The sequence below is a fragment of the Callospermophilus lateralis genome, unplaced genomic scaffold (assembly GCF_048772815.1).
Source record: "Callospermophilus lateralis isolate mCalLat2 unplaced genomic scaffold, mCalLat2.hap1 Scaffold_182, whole genome shotgun sequence".
NCBI lineage: Eukaryota > Metazoa > Chordata > Mammalia > Rodentia > Sciuridae > Callospermophilus > Callospermophilus lateralis.
In genome coordinates, this window is record NW_027512854.1 from 696715 (window position 1) to 713352 (window position 16638).

Genomic DNA, 16638 nt, shown 5'->3' on the forward strand with positions numbered 1-16638 from the left:
TATCTGATTCTGTAAATAAAGTTATATTAGAGTGTGGCCCCACCCATTCTTTTGTGTGGCTACTACATCAGAGAGAGACTGTGTGGCACACTGCCTATATTGGGTGTGTTTTAGAAAAAGTTTAGTGACCTTGGCCATCACATATTTTTGAAACTCTCAATAAGAGTACTCATAGTCCAGCCCCAGGGCTCTATCTACTTCCTGGACCATCTAATGAATTTGCTTCACCCCACCCTACCTGCCACTCAAGTCAGGAGCCTCTGGTCTCTAAACACTCTGGAAGTAGAATAGTGTCTGTAGTGGAGGTAGGGGGCTGAGCATTTCACTCTATATATCTCTTCAAAAACATCTGATCACCCCATCCTGCAACTGTTGGAGACTCCTAATTTCTCAGGACCTCTGCTACTGTTTAGCAGCTTGGTAAGTGTTGCCCAGCAAAACCAGGATTTGCAACACTGATGGGAGTCACAGTCATTGGGAAGTACTCTGTATTCTTTGATGCAGCAGCCCATGCTTTAGTGACTTCTGTGCCCTAGCAAGTGGGAGAGGGAAGCTGCAGGCAGAGCATGAAGAAACACAAAGAATGCATTTCTAAAAGTGGCTGAGCCAGGCTGAACTCTTGGCTAGTAAGAGCTAGAAGAAATAGAGCAACAGCCATTTCCATTTTATAGATAACAAAACAGAGGCCCCGACAATCTAGGTAACTTCGTTTTGACTGCCAGTAGACGCTGCCTCTGATCCCTGATAAGGAGGGTGTTTCTTCCTGTGGAGATGTCCCAGTGAAATGCCTGATCAAGAAGTCATGAATTTCTGTTGCAGACTTTCGAAAGATGTGGCTTTTGAGGATTAGGTACAGCTAAGATCCTCTGTAGGGCTAACTTCTTCTTTTAGTCCCAATAACCACCAAGGTACTATTTATCAAATAATGTTGCAATTTGGGATCTGATTTCTGACTAGTTCTTTATATAGAAAACCACTGGTAGGAAATAAGGGTGACATTTTCCAAACCTTCCTGGAAAATATAGATACAAAATGAGAATGAAGCAGATAGAGTCGTCCAGATTTCCAACCAGCATGATCATTGCTATAGAAAAATCGGTTTATAACTATTCACTTCTTAAAACCTTTCACTATTTATTGCTCTGCTGTTCTTTGAGGAAAAGACCAAAGTCCTTGTCGTGGCATTTGAGGTCTTTCCTGTGTGGGCGCTGCCTGTCTCATCTGTCTCACCTCTCAGTATCTCACATATTTTCCTTCCCGCCTAAGTGGGTTCCTACATTTGGACCCACCTCAGTACTTTGAAAGACATCTTTAAATTGTCTGGCTCATTCCCACATTGTCCTCCCATCTCAGCTAAGTTAGTATTGGATCTGGGAGGCCTTCTCTGAGCTTTGGAGATTGAGTTGGGTCTCCTCCCTTGCCCAGTCCTGAATCATGTCAGCTATACCGTTCAGTTTCTTGTTCACTCTTTCTCTTTAGATTATAAGCTTCTTGTAAGAATGCTGCTCTTTTTTCAGTTTTGATTCTATAGTCACCAGGAAGCGGAATCCACTTGTACTAGTTACTATAAATGGGATTTGTGGTGAGAAAATATATAAAGCAATAAAGAAATCCTGGTGGAAATCTAATATCTGTAAGGAGCTGTCCCTATTGGAACCACAGTGGGAATTCCTCAAGATGGCGCAGGTGTTTTGTGCCTCTCTGCTCCTCTGCACCCAAGTTCTATTTGCCCTTCTGTCTCCTGTTGGTTTCTTGAGCTCATACACATGACTGCATGAAGTTTCTGCATGATCTCACTTTGCCCATGTGGCCTCCGATGCCCCCCACCCCCCAGCCCTGGCAGGCACTCCTAATCTCATGGCTTTATTTCCTGCTCCCCATTCATTTGGTTCTCTGTTTCTCACTTGCAAATTTCTAAGCAAGCACACTGGTCAGCCTACTCACCGTTCTGAGTCAAGGCACACCAGTCAGAGGTCATCATCTTGTAGGTGGGGTCTCCTGGAGTCAGGTCCTCACCACAGACCAATCAAACATGTTTGGAGCTGGTGAGGTTCTATGGGTCAGAACCTGGCTGCCATGATGGGCATCTCTTATTTTGGTTTCTCTTCCTGTCTCTCTGCTGACAAGGATGTTAGGCATGTATATTTTATGGACTTGATGGTATCCTTTGTTGTTTTTCATTTTTTTAGATATCATTAATGGAGCTCGAGAAAAATGTGTATTGCCTCCTATGGATGGCTACCCCCACTACGAGGGGAAGATCAAGGTAAGGCTGAAGCATCACCTGCTCATTTCCATCATCCTCAATCTTCCACCCCACCCCCCCAGATACAAATGAGTGAGTGAGACCTGGAAGTGAGTTATTTAAGGGGTGCCTCCATCCTTCAGTATTGCATTGTGGCCATCATGACCCTTCTTTGCTTATGCCAACCCCATGGAGTTAGTCAACATTTACCCTCCATGGTCACACTGGAAGAGCCTGGCCCGCTTTGGGTGCCTGCCATAATGCTGCTTTCTTTTCCAGCCTCTAGTGGGTGGGTGCTTCCTGTGAGGGTTTCTTAGTGTCCACCTGCCCCCTACCCCTACCTCCCTGCCGTCTTAGTCCCAGGCTCCTGATCATTTAATCCAGGCTATAATTTTGGTGCCACATTTGCATTTGTGGTGAGTACCCAGCGATACTGGGCCACTCTTTCAGAGTTATCATTTTTTATTTTTTGGTGCTGGGGACCAACCCTTGCCTCATGTATGCTACGCTCATTCTCTAACACCAACCTGCAGCCCCAGCCCAATGTTACATTTTTTTAAAAATCCATAGCGACAGTAAAGAGATTAGTGGTTGCCAGGGGATTGGGGGGGTGGGAGACATGAGGTAAAGCAGAAGGGATTATTTAGGCAATGAACTATCCCATTGATAATTTCATGGTGGATGCATGCTATAATACATTTATCTAAAGCTATGGAATGTACAACACCAAAGGTGAAGCCTAATGTGGATGATGGTCTTGAGTTGATATTGATGTGTTCATGTAGGTCACTGATTATAGCAAATGTAACACTCTAATGCAGGATGTTGATGGGAGTGCTGTGTTGTGGAGAAGGGTGCATAGAAGCTCTGTACCGTCCACTCACTTTTGCTGTGAACCTAAAACTGCTCTAAAACATAAAGTCTATAGTTAAAAAGAAAATTATATAGCCTGCCCAGTAACTTTCAGGGAGAAATTTCAGTTTAGGTCTGCAGTTATGACTGTGAGACCAACCTGGCAAGCACTTGCTGATCTCCTTTGGAGCAGGTGCTCCCCGATGCTCAAATTGCACTCAGGCCCACCTGCCCACACTCTGTGTTTCAGGCACTGGTGAAACCCTAGTTTCCAGAAGACGTGCATTTGGCCTTGATAAAACTCTGCTAGGCATGGCCTCTCCTGGCCTCACTCTACAGCTGTGGCCTAGCTGAAGCCAGTGTCTTCCTGTGGGTGCTCCAGGTGTTGAACATCTGGTCATCGTGGCTCAGCAACCACTTGCTCTGTTGTTAAGCTATGGTTTGAACCATTCACCCTGCTATCACCCTTTATACCCCCTCCTTCTCTCAGCAGATGGGTAGGAGCCCAGGGAATGGAGAGCTGAAAGGTGTTCATGTGTGTGCTTGTCATTTCAGTGGATGAAAGATATGTGGCGCTCGGATCGCTGCTACGCAGACTATGGAGTGGATGGGTCCACCTGCTCATTTTTTATTTACCTCAGTGAGGTAGGTAAGTAGCTCACTTCCTGTGGCTCCTGGCGGGGTGCATGTGTGTGGTTAAACTGTTTTGTGGCTGAGCCTGGAATTTGAAAAGTTTCAAAATGTGTAGTGTTGTTTTTATATGGAGGAACTATGGTCTTTTTGTCATTATTCTCCCCACCTCTCAAAAGATTTTTTTTTCATTAGTAGAAAAACAGGCTTGAGTGAGCTGTTCACTTTTTCCTTCAATTTTTCCTATTGTGAAAAACAGGTAATGTGAGATCTACCCTCTGAACCACGTTTAAGACCAATTCAGTGGCATTGAGTACTTCCACAGTATTGTGCAAACATCAGCGCCACCCATCTCCAGAATCATTTTCATCTTGCACAACTTAAACTCTGTACCTAGTTAGCACTAATTCCACACCTCTGTCCCCTAGCATCTAGCAGTCATCATTCTACTTTCTGTCTCTTTGAACTTGACTATTCTAGTTACCCCCTAAAAACAAAATCGTATAATTTGCATCTGGCTCACTTCACTAATCTTCAAGTTGTAGTATGTGTTAGAGTTTCTTTCCATTTTAAGACTGAACCATATGCCACTGTGTTTATATACTACCATTTGCTTATTTATCCACCTATCTGTGAATGCTTGGGTTGCTTCTCCATTTGGCTTTTGTGAATAATGCTGCTTTGAGCCTGGGTGTATAATTTTCTCTTGAATACCTTGTTTTTAGTTCTTTGGAAAGTATATACCCAGAAATGGAATTACAGGATGATTCAATAATTCTATTTTTCATTTCTTGAGGACCTGCTGTATTGTTTCTATGACAGTCATACCCTTTACATTGCCACCAAAAACAAGGGTTCCAGATTCTCCACATCTTCACCAATACATGGTACCTTCTGTGTTTTCGATAGTAGCCATCTCTATGGAAGTGAGTGATAAAACTCATTGTGGTTTTGGTTTGCATTTCCTTTTTTAGTGATACTGAGCTTCTTGTCATGTGGCCAGAGTTAGCCATTTTCTTAAAGGTTGAATTAGTTACTTTTGCCTTCTCTTACTTCTGTTATTGCACCCTTGAATTTAAATAGAAGCTTTGTTTGTTTGTTTGTTTGTTTTAAATAAGGATTGCAGAGCATTTTCCAGACCACACTGGATTTGCTATAGGCTTCAGTGATCTTCATTTCACCTTTAGGAAAGTCAAGGAGTGGAGAGGTGTTAAGGTCTATACAGAAGCAGCTGAAGGGGAAGAACCTCTAGGGGACCAAACCCTGCTACTTCTCCTTCTCCCACTGATGGCCAGGCCAGCCCTCAGGGCTGATGAAACAGATGAAGACCAGATTCAGAGAATGCAGCTCAGTGGGCTTTCTGCTGCCATTTCTTTTTCATCCTATCCTATTTTTGTGTGCTGTTGATATTGCCATTTAGCCAACATTAATAGCTCCCCGGTGCTCCATGGAAAATGACTCCAGTTTTGAAGCTAAATTAAATGTGTTTGCCATAGTTTTCATTGTGATGTTACAGGGCAAGTTCCCATTGTAGAGCTGAGGCCACTAGAGTGGTCCTTTCTTGCTGGCTCTTTCAATCACATCAGACATGTCTCTCAAGAGTACTAGGCATACTTTCATTGAAGGGATAGGAAAAGGGGACACTCTCAAGGAGAGAGTGAGTCCTCTCAAAGAGGAGACGAACAAAATGCCCCTCCTTCCCTCAAGTTTCATTGAGGGTCCAAGGAGAGTTTCCAGAGAGTCCCACCCATGTCTACCTCTTGACTTTTGACTGACAACAGAATGATATCAGTCTTCTAAGTCCTCACTGTGCATGGTAAAGGTCCAGGACAATGTTAGGTCATTTTGGCCCATGCTTGTCACAGTGCTAATTGGGTCCTCTTGTTATAGATTTTATGGTTAGGGTGAATTATCCTTATCTCCCTGACTTCTTTTCTTTTAATATTTATTTTTTAGTTGTAGTTGGACACAATATCTTTATTTATTTATTTCTATGTGGTGCTGAGTGTTGAGCCCAGGGCCTCACTCGTGCTAGGTGAGTGCTCTACCTCTGAGCCACAACCCCAGGCCTCTCCCTGACTTCTGAAACCTGGTCTGTGTAAGGGTCACAAAAGTCCCCCCTTCAGAGTAACTTGTGTTCTTATGGGCATTTTGAATCCACATTTCTCCTGCATACGAAGGTTAGCTTGGTAGGACCAGCTTATTGAATGATCCCTTAACCTCATATTCCCACCACTTGGGTCTCTTAGTGGGATTCAGGTGCCTTTCTTTTCTGCTTCATAAGGTGACAGGAGCAGACCTCTTTTGATTACAGAAGTCAGGTCAGTATTGGTATTCAGCGTGCCAGCATGTATCCCTGCATTCTATGGAGTTTGCCTCTCTTTTTTGATCATTCCCTCTTTCTTTAGTACATTTAAATCAGACTTTTTTTGTATAGTGCAGGGGATTGAACCCAGGGCTTCTCATATGCTCTATCACTGAGCTATACTTCCAGTCCCACAGACTTTTTAAAAAAAATTTTTGACAAGTTGTTCAATGGCCACTCTGTGGCCATCATGAGAACCCCAGAATAAATGAGTTTAGAACCTCTTGGAAATTAAAAGTTCAAGAGTTGGGCTTGTGCTTTGCCTCATTAGCAGGCTGCTAGCAAATACATTTTTATTTTTATGTTTTTATTCTACTGAAGACTGAACCTCTACCACTGAGTTACATCTCCAGGCCCACATCTACCCTTTTTTTTCAATGTTGAGACAGGGTGTTGCTAAATTGCTGAAGCTGGCCTGGAACTTGCAATCTCCTGCCTCAGCCTCCTGAGTTGCTGGGATTATAGGCATATGCCAGGGGCCGTCTGACTACTGGTTATCTCTGTGTGTTTCTTATTTGTGACTTGGGTGGCCTGTGGCCTAAGTTATCATTTCCTTCTGTAGGGGGTTAAGGCTTGGGTCTACAAATTAACCTTCACTCCAGTGAGAAGTCAATTAGAAGTACTTTTCCTGCCCCGAGGGAGAGGCTTCTCATTCAATTTAATTTTCAAGTTTTCTTCCCCTTTCCCTGTGATAGAATATAGCCAGAATCCAACTGTGCACTATGATTGACAAACCGAGCCAATTTCACACCTTCCCAAGAAGGAGAGGACTGAGGACAGAATAGAGGATTTTACATTCCCACTTCAACTTCCTCTCCATCTCTGAGGCAGGAGCTGGGAAGCTGTCGGGGTGCAATAAAGACCACTGAAAAGCCAGGTGCAGTGGTACATTCCTGTAATCCCAGCAATTCAGGATGCTGAGGCAGGAAGATCATATGTTCAAAGCCAGCTTCAACAATTTAGGGAGGCCCTATGAGACCCTGTCTCATAAAAAATAAAAGGTCTGGGGTTGTTGCTCAGTGGTTTAGTGTCCCTAGGTTCAATCCACAGTACGAAAGTGGGGGGGACCTGCTAGAAAGGGACTGCAATTATTCATGACCTGTTTCCTTCCTTTGAGACCACTGCCCACTCCCAGTTCCCAGGGGAGCTGAAAGGAAAGAAAAGCAAGGTTCTGAAGCAAAATTGAAAGGACTGCTGGACAGATTTGGCTCTGCATGGGTCATCTGTACTTACTTTGGAGACAGAGTGTTTCCTTTCAGGACATGATTCTTGTAGTCACAAAGTGTGGAATGGGAATTCATTACTCAATCACTCTTTTCTGAAGATGATCAGGTTTTCCCTTTTGTTTAGGCAAATTCTAAGTGAGCACTTCTTGAACATCTGTCATAATCATCTATTGTCAACTACTGAGAACTCATTTTCTTTCCATCATGCTGTGTGCTCATCCTAAGAGTCAGATGGGAGAGGAAGAATGATCCAGGAAGGATAGAGATGGTTTCTCTTGGGAGAGTGCTAGGAACCTCTTTTTTAAGTTTTATTCTAAAAATAACCCTGAACCAGGACTTTAAAAAATTTTTTTTAATCAAAGCATCATCAAGTTACCTTATAAGAGTTCAAAAGTTTCACTGTGATGGTCACTTCAATAGGATTACTTACTGCCTTAGAGCCTCATAACTAAACTTCAGCTTCCATTTCTCCTGTTTTCTATGTTTTGTGATTTTGGGAAAGTGACTCAACTTCTTCATGCCTGGGGTTCTTCCTTTAGTAACTATTAGTTTTAATTTTTGTTTGGTTTTGAAAGACCTTACCTTGAGTGTATTGTGAGGATTCTCGTTTCTATGAGAAAGTACTTAGAGCAGAGCCTAGAAATGGAAGACAGGCAATCAACATAACTGATACATTTATGGTTTTCAATGTCATCATTATTTGAAGAAAGTTGTGGCCTGTCACTTAGCCTTGGACGTTATAAGTGGGCTTTTGGTTCCATTTTAGAATTAAAATCAATGTATGGTTCTTGCTCACCAAATCTGATTTAACTTTAGATCCTTTGACTTCTGGTAATTTAGAAATTCAACTGTTCCCTTGATGCTTTTTTTTTAAATTGAAAAATAGAAATTGTCTAAGTTTGTGCAACACAATGTTTTGATACACTCATATATTGTAAAAGACCAAATCAAGCTAATTAGCATGCCCTTTACCTCACTTTTTTTTAAATGGAAAGCACATTTCCCCTTACCTGTTTATCTCTGGATATGATGCTTGTGTTTGCATTTAAATTGTGAGCTGGTGGTTGGGGATGTGGCTCAAGTGGTAGCACGCTCGCCTGGCATGCCTGCGGCCCGGGTCCCAGGTTCGATCCTTAACACCACATACAAACAAAGATGTTGTGTACGCCGAAAACTAAAAAGTAAATATTAAAAATTCTCTCTCTCTCTCTCTCTCTCTCTCTCTCTCTCTCTCTCTCTCTCTCCATCTCTCACTCTCTCTTTAAAAAAAATAATAAAAAAATAAATTGGGAGCTGGTGTATATGGAGTCAGTATACCCACTATAATTGTTAATGTGAAATTGGCAGAGATGGTTTCCAAAGCCAATTAATTCCTTCAATTAATTCCCATCTAGTATTTTAAATCCTAGATAATACCTCAGTCATTGTTGGGGTTTGCTGGTCTGGTTTTGGTTTATTTTTTCGTTTTATGTCTCTCCCCCATTTCCCCTTCCCCTCTCTCCTCTCTCCCTGTTTTCTTACTTCATTGAACCCTGAAGATTGATAATTTCCCATATCATATGCCAGATTTCTCTAGCGGGTGATAAGATAACCTAGAGGGATATCCTTATTTGGCTTCTCAACTTGATCAGCATATGCCCCAGTGACTTTTGTTCTAGTTATCCTATTGAAAGAGCCAATTCTTTTTTCTATCTATTTTCAACATTAGAAGTTTGACAGATCTCACAAGGAAATAAAGTAAAATGCCTCATCTTTTTAGTTACCTGGTGAATTGCAGCATCAGATGCAGAACGGTGTTAAAAAAAAAAATTTAGTTGTAGCTGGACACAATACCTTAATTTTCTTTATTTTTATATGGTGCTGAGGATTGAACCCAGGGCCATGCTCATGCTAGCCTAGCGCTCCACTGCTCAGCCCCAGCCCCAGCCCTGTCTTAATAAGTGGCATTCTTTCTTCCTTCCTTCATTCCTTCTTCTTAGGGTTGTCTCAGTGGCCAGATCCCACTGAATTACAGATTTAGAAACCTTCACTTTTGCCCTCATTATGTGTGATCTACAGATCATTTTTGGTTAATCATGTAGGAAGTGAAGCCATCAGAATGACTGACCCCTTATAGTATCCCTGTGACTGCTTGTTATATGTCTGACACTGCACTATTGCCTGGAATGGACAGGACCATTGTGGTGAAAGAGGTGCCCTTGTTTTGGGGGGTCTCTGGGTGGTAGAGAGAATGAAGCATCATTGAGCCCCCACTCTAAGACGGACACCTCAAATATCCAATCTCATTTAATCCACTCATCAGTTCCAATGGTTAATGGAAACCCAAGTCACAGATAGCTCAGATGTCTCTTTGCTGCTCCTTGGTCCCAAAGAAAACTCAGGCATGTAATTTATAGGAATTGACTTTGCATTCAGCCTTTTACTTAAATCGCCTGGGTTTCAAATGTGGCTCTATTTAGCATCTGAAATGCTTATGACCAGAATTTCAGAGAGTTTTGGATTTTGGAATATTTGCATAGGCTTTCCTGATTGAGCATCCTAAATCTGAAAATTTGAAACTTGAAATGCTACAAAATCTGGATTTTTTTTGAGCCTTTTAAATTTCAGATTTGGGGATTAGAAACACTCAACAAGTGTATCATAAGCAGCAGAATTCTTTCTTTATATTGCCCACAGGTAGACCACAGACCAGGCCAGTGGCAAAAGAGCAGAATTCCCCTTGTTACTCCTGCTGTCAGAACTGAGCACCATTTCTTTGCCTAAAGAAAGAATGTGGGGAGGAGGAGGGCAGGTGGGGTAGCCTTTGAGATCCTTGGCTTCTGAAGATTTTCTGGAACCCTCAAGACTTGAATGAGATACAGCAAGGACTGCTCCCCCTCCCCCATACATACACAACTTTCTCTCAGGGGGTTACATGAGATAAATGAGCCAAGAACTGCACAGACTTTAAATTATTCTGCAATGTAAATTATTTCTTCTTCAGTGCTGAAATTCACAGAGATTTTCATTTTAGAGCTTACCTCTAATCTTGGAATAAAACACTTTTTCATCCTTGTTGAATTTTAGCCTTCAGGAGCAGGCAGATGAGGTTGTCTCCTTTTGTCTCCCTTTGCACCTCTCTTCTTTCTTTTTACCTCAAAATTCCTATGAGAGAAAACCTTATTCTTTTTTTTGTGGATCATTTTCCTTTATCTTTTGTTTTTGTTTTTTATTGATTTTTTATATATGACAGCACAATGTATTATAATTCTTATTATACATATACAGCACATTTTTTCATATCTCTGGTTGTATATAAAGTATATTCACATTAATTCGTGTCTCCATACATGTACTTTGTATAATGATATCCATCTCATTCCACCATCATTCCTAACTCCATGTTCTCTCCCTTCCCCTCCCACTCCTCTGCCCTATCTAGTGTTTGTCTATTCCTCCCATGCTTCCTCTCCCTATCTCACTATGAATCAGCCTCCTTATATCAGAGAAAACATTTGGCATTTGGTTTGGGGGGATTGGCTAACTTCACTTAGCATTATCTTCTCCAATACCATCCATTTACCTGCAAATGCCATGATTTTATTCTCTTTTATTGCTGAGTAATGTTCCATTGTGTACATATGCCACATTTTCTTTACCCATTTATCTATTGAAGGGCATCTAGGTTTGTTCTACTGTTTAGCTATTGTGAATTGTGTGCTATAAACATTGATGTGGCTATTTTTCTATAGTATGCTGTTTTTAAGTCCGTTGGGTGTAGTTTGAGGAGAGGGATAGCTGGGTTAAATGGTGGTTTCATTCCCAGTTTTTCAAGGAATCTCCATCCTGCTTTCCATATTGGCTACACCAATTTGCAGTCCCGTCAGCAACGTATGCGTGTACCTTTTCTCCCCACATCCTCACCAACACTTATTGTTGTTTGTCTTCATAATAGCTGCCATTCTGACAAAAGGAAGATGATATCTCAGAGTAGTTTTGATTTGCATTTGAGAGAACCTTATTCTTAGTAGCTATGTTAAAAGGAAGGTGAATCAATTGTACAGTGTACCTTCTAAGGTTCATAATTCTCCTTTTATTTTTTATTAAAAATAAGTCTAGATGGTCCTGAACTTGAACTCCTTATCTAAGTGGAAGGACATGGCTCCTGACCTCCACCTGGGAAGTTGAACAGATCCTTAGTGTGTATCAGGAACTAGGCCTTACCTAAGACTATCTTTTCTATAAATCCATAAATGCTTTGTGGTCTGGGCATCCTCTATCCTTCTTAATCATCATGTATGAGTGCTTGCTCAGTATCAGGTCTCTGCTGAGTTCGTGTCCTGCTCTTTAGAAGTCCACAGTTCCACCTGGGTGGGAACCTCCAGGGACTGTGTTGCCCAGAGATCAAGCAAGAAGATCTTGAAGATACAGAGCTGGTAGCAGTGAAATTCACTTGGGTGAATCCAGGAAATCAGACTTGTCAAGGATGAGGATGAAGAAGTCTATCCAGGAGAAAAATAAAGAGGAAGGAGGGGCATTGCAGGCAAAGACAATGGTACCAGGTGCAAGAGAGGCTGGGAATGACCAGAAGGAAATAAACCATAGAAGGAAATAGAGAAGAAATAAACCATAGAAGGAAAAGTTGGAGAGCTTTCAGGAAAGAAGCCCAGATTGTGAGGGGACTTGTGTATAGAGTTCAGAAAGGAGTCTTTTATCCAAATGACCGGAGGGACCTTTAGAACCATTTCTATAGGAGAGCAAAATTTTCATTTGAGAAACTAGAAGGTGGATTGAAGGAGCTAGAGTTTGGAAATAGTATCTTACCTTCTAGGAAGTAGGGCTTGAGGCAGACTCACACACAGTAGCCCCTCCTCTCTAGGATTGCTGTCCATAAATTCATTTAACTGTGTTACACTGTGTCCTTAAAATAGTAAGTGGAAAATTCCAGAAACAACCAGTTTCTAAGTGTTGGATGACTTTTATGACCATATGTTATTATCATTATTTTCTTTTATTGTAAGCTATTGTCTCTCATTGTGCCTAACTTATTAATTAAAATTGATCATAAGTTCCTATATATAGGAAAGAACACAGTATATGTAGGTTCCCTTTCTATCTGCAGCTTCAGGCATCCACTGGGGTTCTTGGAACTATCCCTCATAGATAAAGAGAGACTACCATATTTTACTGTGGCAAAGGAAAAGTGTGAGAAGATGTGATGGTGAGTGTAACCACGCTGTTCCTCTGTTTTACCAAGAGCCATACAGACATGGGGGCACAGTGGATACTGGACTCCTTTAGGTTTATAAAGATCTCTGCCTTAGCATCGTCTAGGTGACATAAAAGAAGTGGGATAATTTGCCCTGCTCTGCCCAATGTGCCATTGGCCTTGGTTTACCTCACAGTAAACTAAACCCCCATGTCCCACCATTCCACCTTGTGGCTTCTTCCTAGCCTGGCTGATGTGAGCACTGACTGAGAAAGAGAAAGAGAAAGAGCAGGCAGCTGGGGAAATCAGGGAAGGCTCATAATGTATGTGTGTCATCATGCACAATGGAACTTAGCTTACAGAAGTGACAACAGGATGGGACAGGTGCAGAGTGAAAGGAGGAGACCGGGAGCAGCAGAAGATGCACAAGATGGCCACTCAGTACAGTGGACAAGTCCACACATAATCTTTTAAGAAGGAATATCGCAGCACTAGTAAAGGACTTGTATGTCTATTTTCAGTCTAGATGTGCTTATTCTACGGCCTTGTTTCTTAAGGAAAACGTGATGCATTATTGTACACACATGGCCCCAACTTACAGTTCGACTTGGTTCATTGGAGTATTAAATACACTTGTGATTTACCATATCATTTCTTAAGCTGCGCTTACCAGGACGTAGCCCCATTGTAAGTCAAGGAGCATCTATAGTTGTAAAACCATGTAATAGACCAGTTTCTTAATTTGTGGGGAAGGAGGTGGAAGCTACTACTTTAAAAGTGATTGAAACTCCAGGAAGCTCCTGATCACAAGTGTCCTTCTCAGATTCTTTGTGCTGGAAATGGCAGCCCAACTTCCCTGCCCTGGACCATAGCCAGGATGTGCTGACTCTTGGAACCCTGATGGAGGGCAAGGATGCAGCAGGGCTCAGAATTAACTGGTTCTGCAGACCAGAAGCCTTTCAGGGCCACAAACTCTCTCCCACTTGGCCTTGTATGTGTGAGGGCTTCATTTTTCTTTGAGTCTGGTCTCCGCAGGGTAGGATCTGCCCTTGCCTCCATAGCCCAGTTTTGCAGTCCAATTTCTATTGCCTGGAGAGGTCTTGACTCTCCATACTGCCTGGCACGTCCCAGGGAGAATTGCCCTGGCTCAGACTTACCAGGTACTTTCCACTAGACAAACAAACTTGGGGCAGGGCTGTAAATTCTTTTTTTGTTGTTGTTGTTGTTAATGGCAGGTCACCAGGTGCTACATGGATGTGTAGAAATGAAGTAGAAGAGGCTATGTGTGTTTGCAGTGGGGAACAGGGGTATTACTGAGGAAAAATACATGCCATCCGTACTCCAATCTAAAGCTCAAAATACTGCCATTTCCAGAGGTCAAGTCTATACTCCCAGATGAAAGAGAAGTTAGACACAGAGCTTCTGCCTCTCAAGTTCTGCATCCTGCCTCCCCTGCTGCAGCGCTTACCAGTGTTGCTTAGATTGAATTGTTTTCCTAAATCTCTCCATCCTGGCTCTAAATATCTTCCTACAAGTTCTGCAAATGTGCCTGCCCCCAGCTATAGCCATAAACAGCCAAAGACACGCGACTGCGGTGCTCGTTGACTCCATCAGGGCTCTCTTTTCCCTTTGCATCTCCTGCCCCCAGATGAGGTTAGGTAGATTTAAATTTTAATCAGTTAGATCCGTTGTTTTTAATGGGAATTTAAATTGAACTAGGGACTGAAAATATTAGGGGGCTGCAAGTCACTCAGCTGGAACGTGGTAGCAGCATTTCCCCTGGCTCTAAGATGGGTGGTGGCTTGCTGTAGTGTGATCCTCAGTGCAAGCCCTTTCTGACTAGATCTCAGGAATTAGTAGGTGGCAGAGCATTGGGACTAAGCTTTTTTTTTTTTTTTTTTAACTTTGGCCCCTTAAGTCAGAGAAGGAAAGCTTCCTAGAGTGATTTCAACCCACTTCTTTGATCAATGGGACTTGGATTTTCCATCTAAGCCTGGATGACCAAAACAAGGGAAAGGAAGGGGGTATATGCTAGAAGATGCCCCCATCCCTGTATATCACCCGCCTCTTTGGGCCTTCCCATGAGTTGAGGAAAGGCAAGCAGGGACACACTTAATTTAAGAAACCTCAGCCCTTAAACACAAAGGGTAGAGTACACATCACACACTGAAGATAAAAGGGGATCCCTTGAACCCCTTGATGCCAGGAACTAAGCCTTACAGTGTGGTGACAGTGGTGAGGCCTTAGAGTCTTGGACATACTGTGTTTGGTTTATTCATGATCACATCTGTTTTAAATTTTTACATTTTACATGTGAACTATATCAAATATACAAATGTCTTTTCCACATTTTTTTACTGGTGTACTATAATTGTACATATTGATGGAATTTGTTGTTGTGTATTTGTACATGCACACAAGGTAACAATATAATTTGGCCAGTATCACGCCCCAGCACTTCCCCCCTCCCCCTGACTCCCTCTCTCCCTTCCACTCCCTGGTTCCTTTCCTTTACTGATCTCCCTTTGATTTTCATTCCCTGAGATCCACCCCCACCTTTCTTTTTCTTTTCCTGTCCAGCTTTCACATTTGAGAGAAAACATATGACCCTTGACCTTCTGAGTTTGACTTATTTTACTTAACATGATGGCCACTTGTTCCATCCATTTTCCTGCAAATGCCATGATTTCTTTTTTCTTTATGGCTGAATAAAATTCCATTGTGAAATATACAGAAGTCTTTAAAAACCAAGGCATTGTCTTAGTCCATTTTCTCTTAGCATAATAAAATATTTTAGTTTGGATAATTTATAAAGAACAGACTTTTTTTGGCTCATGATTCTGGAGGCTGAGAAGTCCAAGAGCGCGATGCTGGCATCTTCTGGGGGCTTGGTGAGGGCCTCATGCTTCATCATAATATAGAGGAGGACATCCCCTGGGGAGACAGAGCAAGTGTGCCAGCTCAGGCCTCGCTTCTTCTCATAAGACCACTAATGTCATCTGGGGGCTTCACCGTCATGACCTCATCTAATCCTAATTACCTCCCAAAGGCCCACCTCCAAATACCATTAATATATGAATTTCTAACACATCACCTTGGGGAAACACATCTGAATCATAGCAGACATCCAAGTACCACCCAGATTTGTTGATGTTAGTACTTACAGTATTTTTAAACATGGAAATGATATATTACAAATAACACTGAAGCTCCATCTGCTTCTGTAGATCATCTCTCCTCTGTAATCAGTATCTGGAATTTAGTTCCAATCATCCTCCTACATGTTTTTGTACTTCAGCTACAAATGTCCATAAGTGTGAACATTACCCACATGCATAATATTGCTTTGTAGGGTTAAGAATATACAAAAGTTGCATCCAGCCATATAGATTGTTTCACAATGGGTCCCCATACTGTTGCTCTCTTGCAGAAACCACAGACAAGTTACATCCCCTTTTGAGCTACAGGGAAGTATGTGGTAAGGTGCTGCTTATATTAATTGTGGCACAATCCAGATGAACAATCAGGGCCTGGAAAGAGACCAACTTGACATTCTACAGGCAGCATCAGCAGAACTTTGTGATTGATTTGATGCACATATTGGCAGGAATTGGAGTGAGGAATAATGATTATGGTCCAGGTATTGGTAGGGAGATTAATGCTGGTCACTGAACTCAGGGGCAGATACAAGGATACTGCTCAGGTTAGGTGATGGGTCCTCTTTTAGACCTGTTAAGTTGGAAGCAACTACAGCATAACAGATGGAAAATTTCAGAATGCCATGAGATATTTGGACTTGAAATTCAGGAAAGAGACCTGAGCTGGAAATGCCTTGTTGGGTTCCTTGAGCATCTCATGAGCGTTCACTTCAGGCATTATAATAGTTTGGTTTAAGAAACTTCAGTGGCACCTTTACCTGGAATAAATAGTGTGGTTCAGACTCACGAGATTTCTACCAAACTCTGACAAGTGTCAGCAAGAGAACCAAGGCTGAGTTAACTAATTACCATGTCAGCTTCAAAGGTTAGAGTTATACTTGAGACAGTTTTCCCTCCAATCATCCATGGGGATTTTCTCATTTGTGAGATTCTATAAATCCTCTCTGAATATAATTCCTGCTTTCTGACTGCAC

At 42.1% G+C, this 16638-nt stretch overlaps 1 protein-coding gene across 1 annotated transcript in view; it reads left to right on the plus strand.

The window, feature by feature from the left end:
- Positions 1-16638, plus strand: part of LOC143386921 (alpha-1,6-mannosylglycoprotein 6-beta-N-acetylglucosaminyltransferase A-like) — a 115555-nt gene that overhangs the window by 47785 nt on the left and 51132 nt on the right. Inside the window, exons 2-3 of the mRNA XM_076841694.1 lie at positions 2190-2266; positions 3653-3742. Coding sequence (XP_076697809.1) covers positions 2190-2266; positions 3653-3742 — 167 coding nt within the window. The remainder of the gene's footprint in view (positions 1-2189; positions 2267-3652; positions 3743-16638) is intronic.